The 16911-nt window shown below is 43.1% G+C and overlaps 1 protein-coding gene across 4 annotated transcripts in view; it reads right to left on the bottom strand.

The window, feature by feature from the left end:
• Positions 1–625: 625 nt before the first annotated feature.
• Positions 626–16911, bottom strand: part of LOC117139094 (capon-like protein) — a 43910-nt gene continuing 27624 nt past the window's right edge. For 2 of the 4 annotated variants that reach the window (XM_033301219.1, XM_033301220.1), the window contains exons 3-10: positions 16551–16622; positions 15824–15919; positions 15595–15762; positions 8887–9082; positions 5976–6082; positions 5056–5226; positions 4856–4978; positions 2428–4586 (exon numbers count right to left, since the gene is read on the bottom strand). In XM_033301219.1, coding sequence (XP_033157110.1) covers positions 3555–4586; positions 4856–4978; positions 5056–5226; positions 5976–6082; positions 8887–9082; positions 15595–15762; positions 15824–15919; positions 16551–16622 — 1965 coding nt within the window. In that variant the 3' untranslated portion in view covers positions 2428–3554. Of the gene's footprint in view, positions 2387–2408; positions 4587–4855; positions 4979–5055; positions 5227–5975; positions 6083–8886; positions 9083–9249; positions 10667–15594; positions 15763–15823; positions 15920–16550; positions 16623–16911 lie in introns of those variants that run through there. The other 2 variants (XM_033301221.1, XM_033301222.1) reach the window with 2 other exon arrangements.

The following is a 16911-nucleotide window of genomic DNA, read 5'->3' as shown; positions in this document are numbered from 1 at the left end:
GCGCCTTCCATTAGTGCGCTGCGTTGGCTAGTGTCCTTAATTATGAGCGCACAAAAGGTGCCTTCACTTTGTTTTCCAATTGTGATACTCCGTACTTGGTAGGATGGTTCTTTTTCCTAATCATCAAAATTCAAGTTTCAAATACAAGTTTTATTGATGTTTTATTTATACATTTATTATTTTTAAGCTTGATCTTAAGCTTCATCAATTGCCAGCAATGAATGACTTGACATTACCAACGACTGTTCTCCTCGAAGGACAACTACCCATAAATACCGACGAAAGCTGGCAATATATGTTTATCCCAGTGGGGGGTATTGCCAAGTCGAGCCCATGCTAGCTTGCGTAGATGATATCTCCTCCGCGCCCCGCCCACTTGGCCAGAATGCGCTTGTTAGTCGGCACAGCCGTTCCACACGAGCCAAGCCCTCCTGCTGCGAACTGGGCTCCTCCGGCGCCATGTCCTGGCACATCCTTGTCTGCTGGCCCCGCTGATATGCAATGCCTTTCTATTACATGCAAAGCGCGTTAAATTAATTGAACTGTAAAGTGTCAGCAGCAGCAGCAGCGGCGGCAGTGGAAGTGGAAGTGGCAGGACCTGGATAAGGACATGTTGCCCAGCATGTTGCATTTAATTTTTATTATTTTCACTTTATTCTATTGCGTTGAACCAGAGCAACTTATATTTATTCAACTCGGTTAAGGGCTAGGCTAAAGTAGCTTATAAAAACTTTTCCTATTTGTCGCAATTGTTTGCGGAATGCATGGATGTACGAGTATGTGTGATGTGTGAAGTGTTCGTGTGTTTCTGTGTCCTGTTTTTATGCTTAGTACAAATTTCAGTTTCAGTCTCAAAAATCGTTTTGCATAAATTAACTAAAACCATTTTACGTAAATTAATTTGTGTTTTTGTTCTGGCATCTATAAATTTCGTACCTAAATTGCGAAAATGTCATAAAATCGTTAGGAAAATCGACTTTTCATTGTAATGCCGCGCAATAAACGGAAGAGCTACCAAATAATGCAATAAAAACTCGACCGAGTTTGATGATGATTGAAAACCATTTGGCCGGCTTTAGCTCCACTCAAATTTGAATTGCATAATTTCGTTCACCCCGATGATTGTCAGTGTTTCGCAGATATCTCTGCATATTCAACTATCCCTATCTGGCTATACTATATCTAACTTAACCCATCAAGGGTGAAGTGCAATCAGTACAACACCTTCGCAGCTACCCACCTAAGTAGTATGTGTCTAGCTACCCTACGAACCCCGCTTTTTATAGCCAACAAATCCCCATAAATTTTGAGTAAATTGCTTATACGCCGCGTATGCCGCAAGTTCGGTTTGCACTTCCCTCAGCAGCTGACTTAAATTTATAGAGTTACCCAAATAAAAAACAGGGGAAAAACGGCAATGAAGGGACTGCCAAGCGTAAAAGTAGAATCGATTTATGCATAAAAACGGTGAAGCTGGCTGAAATTTATGAATATCAAACATTTGATCTTTTTGGTACAGGCTGCACCGGAAAAGCTCCTTCCTGCGCTTTCTGTTCTTCCCGTTTTCACCGCTTTTTCTGTTGAATCAGCTGCTGTGGTACTGGCCCTTGTTTGCTTAGCTTAATAACCAGTTTTTCTCGTACACGAAAAGTTGGTCAAGTTAATGCTCTTTTGGCTTTTGGCAGTAGGTGTGTGTGTGTGGTGTATGTATGGTTGCCTACGTGACGTATGATTAATGTGCGTAGCTTGTTCGCCTAATGAATTGGCCACAAGATTCTCACCGTGTTTTCTTACTGGCGCAAATACTTCTATTCAGTTAATACTTAAATACACATTGAGCTTACGTTTTATGCTCGCTAATTGACTTATGTCCTATGCCTGTTGCATGGCATCTCAATGAGCATGTCGCTACGTTCCGTTCCGTTTTGTTCCTTTCCGCTTCGTTTGGGTTAATTTGGTCCTTTAGTCTATTGGTTTTCATACTAGCTAGCTAGCTATGCCTACGCAGAAATTTATCAAAGCTACACTTAGGGCTATGCTAAAAACTCACTTAACAGCTAATAAACGCACACATTACGCGAATCCGAGGACGATGATGTGAACAAGGACCTCCTCAGAACGTTGTCACTTTGCCCAGCCGCATGCCGAGCAATTTACGACGCTTTTTGGCGCTCAGCTTTGTCCAAATGGTGCTGCTGCCCTCCACCAGCAGGAACTCATCGCATAAATCATCCGTCTCCTTGGCGATGCCGCCGTAGAAATGATCCTCCTGATACTTCTCCGAACGCGAATCGCCGGAAACGAAGCCGCTCTCCGGACGGGACAGGGATGCGGTGTGCCAGGGTAGTTGTTGGAACCATCGGGCCACTTTCGCCGTCGACGATAGCTGCGGGAAATGGGAAATGGAAAATCGGTGGGTGTGGTAGCGTTAAGCGTGGTGGGGCAAATACGTTAAAGTCAGTGTGTAAATTTATGCAAATGAGTTATGTGCGCAAATTGCTGCCCACCAGCGAAATCCGTAGGCAACTGGGACAGAGGAAAGAACTGGGAAGAAATTCAACGAAAGCCAACTGCCGAGTAGAGTGAAAAATGGCGACACTTGTTTTTGCTTCTGTTCCTTGGGCCATGGCATCGTTTTTCATTTATCCAGGGAGGGAAATTCATATACTGACCGTCCCACGGGGCGGATGCTTAATGCGCTTAAAAGTGTGCTGCATGTTTTTGTGTCGGAAAAGTCATTAGGGAAATTGCCCAGTCTGGCGTTAACTTTCAATTATTAACGACAATATATAGAGTGTGCATATACATATAAACGAATCGAAACAATCGCCAAGGGTTTTTACATAATTATGCGATTTTTATTATTATTTCTGTTTGTTTGCCGTTCATTTTTGCCGCCTATATTCAATATTCAAACGAATATTTAAAATTGTAATTTACACATAACTCTCCAGCCTGGCAACTAATTATTGCATTCCCCATGATTATTGCATTTTTGCGGATAAAGACTATGCGGGTCACGCATGAATTGAATTAAAATACAACAATTTACAAAAATAACAGTATCGAACTTAATCAGTTTAGACTAGACTCATTAGCTTAATCACTAGGTGTATAGATATAGTTGTTCATTTAGGGGAGAGAAAATACTTTCAAACGATTATTGCGAACTTGAGTAAGTTTCTTCGTTGCTGATATGCTAAGATTATGTTTCACAAATACTTTTACTTAAGGTTTATCGCTGCTGGCCCGGAAGCTAACCAAACTTTCGAGTATTATAAACTTTCGACTTTGGCACAGTTTGAGCTAGAAGATATTGCTAAGTAGATATACATGTATATATTACACTTAAACGGACGTTGAGCTGGGCAAATAATTGGCACACTAAACGCCAGCGATGCGTTCTGCTAGGACACCTAAAATGCAAAACTAAAGTAGGCATCCTTTTCTCCTAAATTAATACTGTTGCATCCACTCATTCACTCGATCCTCATGCACGCCCACTCCCACTCTTCGTATCCTTTAGCCTATGACCTGGTTTCGAAGCCCTGCTCCTATTTGGTGGTGTGCCTGGCCCAGGTGGTCCTCTGCACCTGGCTCATCATCTGGCTGCGATTGGGCACCTTCTCGCTGGTGCTGCGCGTGATGAAGCTGGGCGTGGCCGATAGCTTCCTTTGGTGACCCGCCTCATCGGTGACCCTCAGCAAAACCGTATTGAATCGCGTTTCCCGACTGCTGCTACTATTGCTATTGCTATTATTGTTGTGGTTCTGGTTGCCATTGCTGCTCCCAGGACTAATGTTGTTATTGCTGCTCCTCAAACGTGGCGAGGATGGGGAGTCCAGGGTGGAGGAGCTACGACTGGTATCCCGCGTGCTGGTCGATCCTCCACAGGCCAGTCCAGCCAGATTGCCATTGGACACCGCCGCCTTGAGTTGCTCCTCCAGATTATTCAGATTCTGCTCGATGCTCAGGCGTATATCCTCGTTCAAGGACGAACTCCCGGCGAAGGAATTCCGATTCATGGTGCCCAACGGTGAGGGCGTCAGTGTTCCCGTGGCCGCCGGTGAGGTTAGGAAATTGAAACCTCCGGCTCCGCCAGCATTGTTGTTTGGCGTGGCCGGTGTGCAGGACAAGGGATTCACATAGAAGAAGGAGTTGTGCGCCGTGGCCGAGGGCGTTGGCTGGCTCTGGCCAGGATTGGCATTTAAGTTCAGCGCCTGCAGGCGATTCAGCAGCTCCTGATTCACCTGGAACAGATCCTTGGACAAGGCATCCTGCTGCTGTTGTTGCTGCTGCTGTTGCAGCTGATTGCTTATGCTCTGCAGCGCACTCATCGACGGATACGGACTACTGCCCCCCGCAGCGGGAGGGGGCGTGGCCGCAGACGGTGCCGCCTGCGTTTGTTGTTGCTGCTGCTGCTGCAGATTCTGGAGGTGCTGGCTCTGCTGATTCAGGCCACTCAGCTGGTGACTTAGCGAGGTCAACTGCTGATTGATGCTGCCAAGATTGCTGATCTGTTGGTTGATCGTGGCCAGATTGTTGTTATTGCTGGTGGCCTGCAGCAGCATTTGTAGCTGCGATTGCTACACGAGGAAAAGGGTGAAAGGTCAAGGGACATTAAGTTCTTGAGTTCTCTCTCAATCAATCAACAACAACGACAACGAGAACGCACAACAAAAACGGGGCAACTATTGATAAACACACGTGCAAAACAAACGGCAGCCAAGAAAAACAGAAACAAAACTCATGCAAAAAGGCCGCACAGCTTGAAAAGGCTCGAAATGAGCGCAAATTTACGATCGCATAACTCAAAAGCCTATATAGCATATATAGTAATCGGTATAATCCTCACCTGTGGCGCCATTCCGATGTTGGCCGACGTGAGTCCGGCTGTCTGCTGCTCGTTGTAGGCCCCCAAGGAGGCCAGGTGCTCCAGGAGCTCGCGGTTCTGCTGCAGCAATTGTTGGGTACGCGCCTAAAGGATTACATACATCAGTGGTTACTTTAAGATCCCATTAGTGACGACAGTTTTCCCATCGGTAGAAAACCCACCTGTGCCTCGATGCGCGCATTGGTCTCCGAGATGAGCTGCTCCCGCACCAGCATCAGTTGGCCCAGAGCCTGGCGCGTCTGCAGAGCCTGTGCCTCCAGCTGGTCCTTCAGCTGGGTGATCTCAGAGCGCGGCGAGGAAGGTGAGCCTGGCGACTTGTCGTCCACATCGCACTATTGGAAGCGGAAGGTAAAATATTTATAATATTTATATATATAATATATTACTATTTTATACTATATCCTGCTTTATGCACTATGCTTTAGTCAAAAACAAAATATTTAAAAACAAGGTCAGGGACTCTATTAAATGTTTATGTCTTCTATGTATTACGAGAGTTCAAAGAAAATGTGTTTAGCAAAATATGATAAACAAGCTTGGTATGTTCTTTGAAATGTTATGACTTTTCTACACCGTTTCAATTAATAGTCTAGTTTCACTGTTTAATTATTAAGCCATCAAAAATGACATGTTTGTCGCATGTTTCTTTTATAACCATAAGAACATGTGATCATTTCACTGAAAAATGCTATTAAATTTACACTTATAATTGTAAAACTGTGCTATTTACAAGCGAGATTCCTTTGCTTTTTATTTCCAGTTTAGCCTTGACAGTTCTCGGGGCCAACGAAAAGTTATTGAATCTGAATTTTATTGTAGCTACAGCTTGTTTACCCCCCACTTCTGACCGAGTTGGTTAGGTAAACAAAGGGGAAATATTATTTTATACATTATGACCTAAACAGAAATGCCAGCCAGCAATGGGCCACATTGTATTTGATTTCATTTCGAAGACTTCGCCTCATTAAAATTCACAATTGCCGGCATTTTAATTGCCCTGCCAGGATATGGCAGTGATTTCGCTTATTATTAGCGGTCCATTGACCACAATTATTATAATGGACATACATAAGTTACTCACCAGCAGGCTGTTCGATTTGCGTAGACTCGAATGCGATGGCATTATATCCAAGTGGTTCGGCCGCTGCGGCTGCGTGTGGTTCAGATCGGGCGTTATGGCCAAGTGCTCTAAAAATAGTGAAATAATTAGATTTGCGAACTGAATAGCTGCTGCCTGGATGATGGCTGGCTGGTTGGTTCGTTTGTTGAGCAAGTGTGCCGTGTAAGATCGTGCTCAATCGACCTCCAATTTGTCAAGGTCGCGGGACACCCACGCGGCCCACCTGGTGGTCTAGTGCCCCACGATCCGCTCTGGCGGCCACTTTCGCGCTTAATTTCCCATTAATTACAGCGTCTAGAGTTCGATATTTGTTTTGATTATGCTCTGGCTGTATCGAATAAATAATGATACAATTATCTAGTCGCTTGTGCATTCGTTACGAATGCCATGATGATCAGGGATAATGATGATGATCTTGAATAGAGACGATGGGGCGTGCGAAGTTCACTTCTGTTTTCGGCTGCCATTTGAGTTTGATTTGTTGGCAAATATTTAAGAAATTTCTTCTCAGAACTGGGGGATCGGGCGCCATAAATTCATATAAAGGTTGGTAGGTATATATATAGGTATATATACAGCAAAATATTCGTTTCGCACCTGGGGCACGTGTTAATTGCCGATGAATTGCTACAAGTGCTGTAAAAATCCTTCACAGCATGTAAATTAATTTGCTGTTCCGCATGATTTTCAACCGACAAGCATTTTGGCAAATAATTGTTGGAATTCGCCAGCCTCGATTCCTGCTCACATCGAACAAGGATTCTGCTCGGAAAAACACATGTTGTCTCGTCTAAATTTAAACACTATCTATTGTCGAATTTTTACAACCCAAATGACCCATTTCGTGGAACACATCATACTCAATTAGAGAGCTCTTGCCAAAACAGCTGCAAAACGATTCCGTGACATGGAACAACAATTAGTAATACAAAATGTTCAGCTCTTACTTATGGCTATTCTACAGTCTGATGTGTTTCAGATATACTATTTTTGCAAATCGTGCGGCCAAAGACAATAAATGGGGTGTTGATTGATGTAATGGCGTACTTATTACACATACGACCTGTGGTCGCGGAAGGCCAAAAACAATATACAAATTTTAATAATTTTGTTTTGAGGTATATACAACGATTTGTGTCTGTTTAAAGTTTTTCGGAACTGTATAGGTAAATAAATAAAATTTACAAAGTTGGCAGGAGTCTATACAGATAAGTCCTCATCATTGGGCGCAATAAATTCTGAGGGTAAGGAAAAAGCTTTTCTAAAATGTTTATATATATTTATGAGACAGAGATGTCAATTAACTTTTAGATACTTCTTCTCGCTTAGAATTCCTTGAAAAGTGCAGTTTTAGCTTATAAATATTTTCAATCAAGTTAGCTGTGGGAAATTTCTTAACCCAGCATAATCTCAAGCATCTGTGCCAGGGTATTGAACTTTGAACTTGGCTGATCAAATCTTTCTAGTCTCAACAGAATGTCGCCCAGACATAGACAAACACCCGCGTTCATTATTTCAGTGTCGCGTCGCTGGTTCAGCTACTTAAAAGTCAGCCAACGCTGGCGGGAAAATTACTATATAGAGAAAATTACAAGACCTCAGATGGGATGGTGGCTGAGATATTGAAATAAATAAATTATATTTGGCACACGACTGCAGGGCACGCCCACACACACACAGGCACACACTTTTGGCCACCACGTGAATGTTTCGTGGTCTCGAGTGTCGCCTGGTAACAAATTCGGTTTCAGTTTGCCCGAATTGAATGGTGATGCCATGGTTATGATGAGAGTATCAGCAAATAATCCATCTCCGATAAGTAGCTACCTTTGGCTCGTTTTCCCACTTGGGTGTTATTTATATTTATATTCTCGGAATTTCATGCCAATGATGTCGCTGGATGGTTTTAGACAAAAGATTGCAAAAAGAAATGCTTTTCTCGTGAGGTTTTCAATATTATTTTATTTTTTCCCTCTTATTTTTGGCAGCAGCAACGCGTTGATGACGTCAAACTACGCCTTGCCAGTGTAAGAGTGTTCGCTGGGGGGAGGGGTGAAAATGGAAGGGGGAAGGGGAAGGAGGCAGGTTGGTCGGCAAGATGGAAAACCGCACGAAGATTATTGAAAATTGAAGCAATATGTGGAAATTGCTTAACAGCGTCGAAGTGTATGTCGAAAGCTGCTGCTTCTGTTCTCGGCACTTTTATTCTTATTTTCACTTGCTATTATTTTTAAATATTTTCATCTCATATGCGCAGTCATATTTCGTACTGAACTTTTTACTTTAGCAGTTGTCTGTTCAGTGTGGATACTCATTTATACATATATCATGTGTGCAGTTGCAATTTGTATATTTACGGAAATAAGGAGGAGAAAACACAGCAAAATGTTAAGCCAAATAAACAAGATTGTGTGAGCACACTACCTGAAATACTGAAATAATAAACTAAAACTTAGTAAATTATATCTGATAATCTGGCCGAAGTAATGGCACTTTCAGGTGCTTCCTATTCCGATTAATTTTAAAGACTTAAACGGAAAAATCGCTGCTCTCCCCTTCTGACAATCTCCTCGGAGAATAAAATGCAATTTAAATGCAAATGCCTGGCTCGCCGCATCGAACTGAATTCGAAATTAAAGAGCAGACATTTGCATGGGAATGCAAAATGAATAGGAAACTAATGCGACCAGCGTCCAGACTCCAGAGATTCACCCAGGAAGCTGGCAGCCGACTGCGACGACAGCCAGAGCTTTTCATTTATTTATTGGCCAGTCAACGAACCATTTTCGCCCCCCATTTTTCACCCAACCGCTGTGTTTTTTTTTCATCTCTTTTCCATTTTACACCGAATGAATTTTCCGCCGACACTCACCTTTCTTGGGCGTCTCGTTGTCGCGTTCACCATCCTCGGATAGCTGCTGCTCGCTGATCTGCTCCACGTCCAGCAGCTCCGATGAGGATATATCGGAGCGTTCGTCATTGGGTTCCAGGGAATTCTTATGAAGATTAAATTTGTGGCACACTTCAAAGGCTTGTCCCACGGTGCGAACGATGCGCATCGCCTGAGACTGCAAAAGACGTAGATATGGTAAGGAAAGGGGATTAATTTAATTGCATTATGGAAACCACGCAGAGTGGCGGCGCCACTAAGATATAACAATCCCACCCAGCCAACTACCCACTGACAGCAATTAAGCAGCATTACGCATACGCCCCGTTGTTGCATTGAACCCACCTCCGGATCGCTTGTCGCACAGCCGCAGGAAATTGCATCCTTTGTGCGATTATTGCATAAATTATCACAGTCCGCTATCGCTAAGCCCCCCCTGCTTCGCTCCAAGGGGGAGCTGCGACGCCTCTGTCTCGCCTGCCGCTGTTCGCTGAGTATGAGTGGTAGTATTTGGTCGCCGGCAATAATGGGTTCCCGGAACGATAGCTTCTTGCGCGGCTTATCGGTTTTGGGGCGTTCCAACATAATGCTGCCATTAGCATTGCCCCCTCCACCGCCGCCGCTGCTCAGGCTGGAGCTGCTCTGCTGATCGCTGAGACTCTTGCGCCGCTGCAGCTGATGACGCTGCTCGGATCGCTGGTGGAGGAGATGTGCCCGTCGGAGCGCCTCCGGCGATGCTTCATAGTGATCGCCGGGCAATCTCTTAAACTTCAGTCGCGCCTTCAGAACATCTCCATTCGATTGGGCAGCAGTGGATGTGGAATTGCTGGCCTTGTGACTGGACTTGGCCACGGGTTGCTCCTTCTTTATAATGTACACCGTGTTCTCATCGTCATTGAAGAGTATGTGCTTGGGCTTGTGATCTATGTAGGTGTCATCTATGAAACGTGGTGGCTGACTCACAGGAACTCCTCCCGTCGCAGGAGCCATCTCCCGCTCCACACAGCCAATAAGTTCTCGAATATCCAAGCTTTTGTTGCGCGACAGGTGCTTCTGTTTCTTTTTGTGCGAAGGAACGGGAGATTGCGGTGGCTTATCCTTAAGCTGCAGATTCTTATCTCCCACCAGGATATCACGGATGAGACCACCGCCACTGCGGAAGATGTTCTTGTGATAGTGCACCTCCGACGATTTCTCAGCAGGGGGAACCGTGGAAACAGAGGCCTGCTGTTCCGCCGGCTGACTTTGAACCTTGGTCATGTTGACCTTGCTGCGACTTCGCGTCCAGGGCAGGAAATCAAAGGCCTTGGTTATGGGACTACGTGGAACGTGGGCGGAGCTGTCCGAATGGCGCTGCTTGTGCGGAGCAGCCATGGCGAGGGTCTTCTCGTGCTTCATGGCCACAACAGGCAGCTGGACAGAGTTCGGTGATCCGCGAAAAGTATCCGCAATCCGCAAGGTCGTTAGCTCGCCAATTTGTCACTGTTCACACTAAGTTCAATGCTGTTCAATGCTGTACTTTCTTCACTGTTTTCAATCGTCCAATTAGTTGGCTATTAATTTCATAATTGCTTAGGGTTCTGCGGCTGCCTCCCTTGATCCAGGTTATTCACACACCGCCGATGCGCCATTTTTCACACCTGCCAGGTGCTATATGCATTGTTTATGTTTCTCTTTCGCCTTCAGGCTGTTGTTTTTGATGCCGTTTCTTTTGCGTGTTCATTTATTTGTGTATTGAATTATTTGCAACTTTTCATGTTGCCTACATATCGACAAAAATATATACATAATTTTTTTGGGTTATTTTGCCGAATATTTCTGCCGCGTGCACGCCCGCGATTTCTCGTTTTCAGAACACCACCCCCTCCAAAATAAAATACAAAAACTGTCAATCTGATTTGGGTATTGTTATGGTTAGTCAGCGGGCGAAATTTATGTCAATCAGCAAGCGAATGACTTGCAGCGGTTTGCTGTCAAGTGAATCAGTGCCCAGTTGCAGTTTCATAAGCATCGAACTTTGAAGGTTGATATAAGCAACATTTTTAATGATTTATTTTAAGAAACAAAATACTCCATCATACCGTTGAGTTAAAAAATGTAAATTTACTTTAAAAACGGTAAAATACTTTCTACATATGAATAGATTCGGTAAATCTCTTTACTTTAACATAACATAACAACATAACAAATTGAATCAACAATATGTAAAAGAAACAGCCCATCAGTCACAAAACATGTTGCCAAAATTTGCTAAATATTTTCCATTACTAATTAAGGCTGAGCTGCCGAATAAGTTTGTGGTTTCGCCTTTCAGGAGTATCCCGGCCAGAACTTGGCCACCACTCGAGCACTTTGAAGGGCTACTTCAGTGGCGGCAGGTTGAGCACTCGCCCGAACGACATTAACAACACATCAATTTGAATTATTTTGACAAGGAGTGACAGCACTTGTTGCGCAAGTTGGCAAACAAGTGAAGCGAAGCATGCTTACAACACGTTCAATATTTGGGTATTTGTGGGATACAAAACCAACTCGGCCATTTAACAGGGCTCTCAAGGTGAGTTTACAAGAGGCGTCGAATCGTCTCACTTGGCCGCTTTATCAGCCAGTTTAACGTTCCGTTCCAGCATTGCGCATACGCCACGTGCGCCATGGAAATCCGTCTTAACGAAGGTGCCAACTGATTGTCTATCTCGACTGCATCACTAAATCCACACACTCACACACATATATCTCCCTGGCGTGGCTTGTGCAATTTCGCATAAATCAAATTGAAAACTATAAAAAGTAAACGGATAAAGTGTGTGGCAATTTACATTCGTTACAGCGAAACCAGAATGAGAACTTAAATAAATATGAACGAGCGAAGAAGAAAATTGCGTGGCATTTTCGTGGAAAACTACTTGAAAATTTATGGCGTTAAGAATGACTTTTGTTAGCTCTCGTTTTATGTATTTATTTGAATTTTAATTTCCATTTTACCCAGCACAGCAATCAAATCACTGGCACTGCCACTGCCAGTTTGTTTGTTTTTCCCGGGCTCGTTCGCCTGTCATAAGGGAAAATTTTTACAGAGAATATCTTTGTGCCTGGCCTGGCTTTTTAGCACCGTTTTTAATGGCATTGCCATTGCCTCCGGACTGCCCTGATATCCCCGTGCCATCTGGCCAGTGTTTACTGTGGCCATAAGTCGCCGGTGGTCACGCTGCTGGACTCACAGCATTCGGAGGCAACCACAGAAGCCACTTCCGCAGCTGCAGTTGACCACAGTTGGCCACAGTTTACCACAGGGAAAACTGCAGCTCGTAAATTCTGCACATTGTCACGTGGTCCAGATGGGTGGGCATGTTGCTACTACTAGTGTACCCCTCTGCTAATGAAGTACTCATTAGTCATGCAGGGGCTGCGGCACTTGAAAATTCAACTTACACGCCGACGAGTACAAACGATACGAAAATACCCAAAGAATATAAACTTAAGTATTTATAATTCGGCACTCGAACAAAGCGAGAAACACCTGCACACCGCACAACCTGCGTCTTTTGCACTCCTCGTTGTTCGATTTTAGAAATACTTTAAAGTAGGCTATTAAAATAATGGATCTATTTTGGCTTTAAATGCAAAAAAATAAAACCAAACGAAGCGAAACGAAACGAAACAAAACAAAGGAAAGCGATGGGGGCAGCCATTTTTGGGAATATGAAAATCGAAAGAAGGAAAAATGAAATAAATGAAATAATAAGGCACGTTGTGGTTTTCCCCGAGCCAATGGCTTTGCCAGATCCAACAGACAACAGGTAAATTAAAAATATTTCACCATTTTCTATGAACTATTCGAAACAAAACTTGAGAACAAAGTTATGTTTATGAAAATTCCATTTATATTTCGTGTTTATTTGGGAATTTTCAGCTGTCAAATTAGCTTTAGCTTGTTGATTATACTAATACGAAATATAGATATAAGTAAATAATCTGTGCAGCGAAAGGAATCGTAAATATTTTAGCCATAATATCACGTGTGCGTTCGAGTTATTGGCCATAATTCTATTTATTTATACCAGCCCCCTAATTTCCGTGGACTACCTGTAGTGCGAGTAGCTCATTAACAACTAATATGCATAAACAGTGAGTTTTTGGAGAAGTGTACGTCACTGAGCTAAGTTTGGTCAAGAATGAATGAATATACTCAAGAAAGAATATATAAACTAATGATATTTTTTCACAGTCTTGTAGCCTGGTACTAAAATCGTATCACTGCCCGCACTTTGCAAACTTTTTCGAGTGGCTTGTGTTGCGGCTTTCCGCTGGCAATTAATTTTCCAGTCAATTTTCTGCTCTCGTGGCTCATTATTCAATCCTTAGCATTGTTTAAAAGTATTATGTTTGTGCTTTTTCCTGGCCACAAGCATTTAATGGCGTCAGCAGTCGAGATGGCAGAGAAAACCCGAAAATTGTATGACAAAACACTTTTGTGACTTGATTCCTGGGAACGATTATTTCCTATCACATTTTGAAACATTTCATTTCTCGCCCCACTGGGAATGATGATCTATGGGTGCGTTTAAATATTTTCCCTAATCTGTGACATTGCCAGAATTTATTAATTTCATTGGCATCAGGCGATGTTGAGTTTTTTTTTATTGAAGGGGATGTTGTTTTGCAGGTGGCAGAAATATTCTTATAAATTTAATTAAATTTATTTTCTTTTGGTTTTATGATTATCATCATTTTTAGCACGTTTCACTTCACGAACACTCACGCACTTATTGCATAATTTGGTATATTTTGTCTGTGATTAAACGTTTTGTGAATCGCCGCACGTCTGCAAAGGGGCGCCGTCTAGAACGCACTGGACAAAGACCGAAATGGGAGAGGAGATGGCCGATTGATGTGGATATATAGATCGCATTGTAGCCGGCTAAATGGAAAAGCTTTTCCCGCTAAGCTTTTCCGCTCAGCTGTTGGCCACATCTACATGGCTACATGCTGCTTTTGTTTTGGTTTTTCTTTGCCGTTCCAACGAAGCCATATTGCGAACCGATCGGCGAAACCCCCTAAGGCCGGTCCAACTCGGCATATGCGTGATTGCAGGCAACGCTGTGACGCCACTGCTTTGTGTTTCACGGAAGTAAACAAAGCGGTATCTTTCACTTGTTTCGGCCATTTTCCGTTTTGGCCATTCCAGCTTAGCCATTAATCATATATCTTTTATCGCTTTGTCTGCCCGAGTTTGTGTTGTATTCAGCTTCCAAATTGCGTTGCACTTGGCTGTAACTTGTACAACAAATGCCTGGATGATACTTGTATACTTGTAATGCCTGTCTCAGGTGCAACGAAGCTTTCCTCTGACGCACACGGCGTATGCGCGATTTTCGACACGTGCACTCGTCGTGTGGATGATGATAATGCCGCTGTACACATATGCTTGCTACCCTTCTACCTCTGGCCTTAATTTCTTGTGTGTCACTTGTCAGACATTTTGAGAAACCAAAAATACATCGGCTTCGTCTTCTGATGTATTGGAATTTTTTCCCCAGAAGTCCGCTTGTTAATTAGAAAGGAAAAAATAGAAATGCCAACTTGACATTGTCTACCGACTGAAGTTGAAGGCCAGACGATTCTTTTTTGCGTTCTCTCGTGCTCTTTAATCATAAATTTGGTACATATCTGACTTGGAATTAATCAGGAGACCGCATTCGGACCGAAATCAAAGCAAATGCATTTCCCCCAGGCGACCACAAAGTAAAATCTGATTTATTTATTTGGCTAATCTCGGCAGTAGCTTAATGGGGGGCGATGTCGCCGCGCAAATGGCCGAATCTCTGCCGATCCACTGGCCATAGCCATAGCCGTATAACACGGAAATGGATGTGCCGGCTGGCCAGCAGACTGACGGACAGTTGCGACTTACTTTTCGCCGGGCTTGTTTAGATCCCAATGCGCTGTAATGGCCAATGAAAAATTGGTCTAGACTCGGCCAAATTGACAATGAAAAATAACCATGGAATGATTGGTTCGATAAATAGAAACCGAATGCGAGAAGTGATGGCGAAAGTGACACAAATGGTTATAAGCAAACAAAATGGTATAAAATTAAAATTTAAAATTGGAATAACTTGCTCATTTAATTAAGCAAAAAGGGAAATTTACATAGATAAATTTTGGTTAATAAACATTCAAAAGTTTTAATGAATTTTGCTATTTATTAGCGCAAAGTTCATTTACACATTATAATATGCTATATTTTTGTATATTTAAAAAAAAAAACAATTTTAATTAGCCTGCTTCCGAAAAATTCGTGTTCCCAGTATTTTTCCACCCACTTTTAGTCACTACCAATTAATGGAAACTAGATCAAATAGGACGCAATTTTAGCACATCTAATAAACTGCACTTCGCTCTTTATAGCGTGCCTATTTTTTTGTTTATTTGCTAGTTGTTTTCGTTTCGGTTTTCCAATGCTGGATACTAGCCAAAAAGCTGCATGCCACTAGACAGTTTGCACAAGAGCAGGGTTCCTATTTTTAGAGATTCCATGGATGGCGACATGCGGGATGCAGTGCGGATGGTAATCGTAATGTCAAGTAAGTCACATGTAGTCCGCGAATTATGCGATTTGCGGACATAAACATTTCATTGGACGGGGTAAAAGGAAAAGCCTAGGGCAAACATTCGAATCTGGAAACTCACCTTTTTGTGACTTTTGAAGACGGAACACTTGAACGTATCCGTGCTGGCATCGCGCGCTATGTAGCTGAATATCTTGAGATCGCTGCTGTCGTGGGACACGTAGAATATTCTATAGATGGGATGATTGAGCAACTCGATGTCCTCGGGGTCATTGGTCCAGTTCTTTTTCTAAACAACAAGTAGTTCGTTTATACCAAAACATATATATGTAGTTTGGGCATTGACTTACTTTTCGACGACGCTTTTTGAGCACAACGCGCACGCCATTTACCGATATGTGAATGGTGACCTTTCGCTTCTTCAGATTCTGCACTTTGCACTCGTACTGTGGGGTAGAAAAAAAAAAACTGTATAAGTTTTCCGCCGAAGAGGGGCCACGTAATTCCAGAATTTTCAATTAACATTTGACTGCCTGTGACGGCTCGCCTAATGGCACAGACATGACAATAACAAGCGCCAAATTTACCACGTCTTCCCTGCTCCACTTCTCCATTTCCATCAGCTGACAGACAGGGCTAATACACAATAACCCACATACTCTCACAAACCCCCAAAAGAAGGGAAAAACCGGCTAACTCGGTTTAAGCCAGGGCACGCACGACTTCTTGGAGCGATGGAAAAGGGAAAGAATAAACAAGCCTCGTTACTTTTTATGCTACTAGAATGGTTTTTTCTCTTCGAGCCAGCTTCCTTCTGCCTTTTGGCCATATGAGCATATATGTGTAACTGTAATCAAAGTATGTGGCGCTGGCAAACGCAAAGTGTTGCCTGTTTTTTCGGGGACTGGGAGTTGGTAAAATGTGAAACCTTTAAAACCGCCTGCAGCCCGGATAAAAAGTTTCTTTAATTGGCAGCCGGAGATGCGAATATCCTACGCTCGGAAATCTGTTAACTTTTCCACTCGCCACGCTTCCAAAATTCACGTGCGTGCCACGCGGCGTATGCGTAATACTCACCCTTATGCGTCGCATGGCCTGAACAATCTCGGCTCGAGTGTTCGGTCGTGGCACCTCTTCCCAGCCAACGAACTGCAATGGAAATAAAGGATATTTGTTATTGTTCAATGCTCAAACAATGGCCACAAAGGATTTTCCTGTTTGCCCAACAGCCAAAGTGACAGGCTTTAAACAAGTTAATTAATTAAATTGTATGTAAACCTCTTAAAATTCCCCCAAAAAAATATATAACACAAAATTGCAGCAATAAAATAATTTATATATAGTGACCGCAAGCGATTCTGTTGCCAACAGCCTCGACACAGTAAGCTGCATTCCTATTTTTAGTTGGTTCAATTTTCTAAATTTAAGCGACGATCTG

Source organism: Drosophila mauritiana, chromosome 3L, assembly GCF_004382145.1.
Source record: "Drosophila mauritiana strain mau12 chromosome 3L, ASM438214v1, whole genome shotgun sequence".
Taxonomy (NCBI): domain Eukaryota; kingdom Metazoa; phylum Arthropoda; class Insecta; order Diptera; family Drosophilidae; genus Drosophila; species Drosophila mauritiana.
Note: the sequence above shows the minus strand (reverse complement) of the source record. Positions and strands in the feature narration are given on the sequence as shown.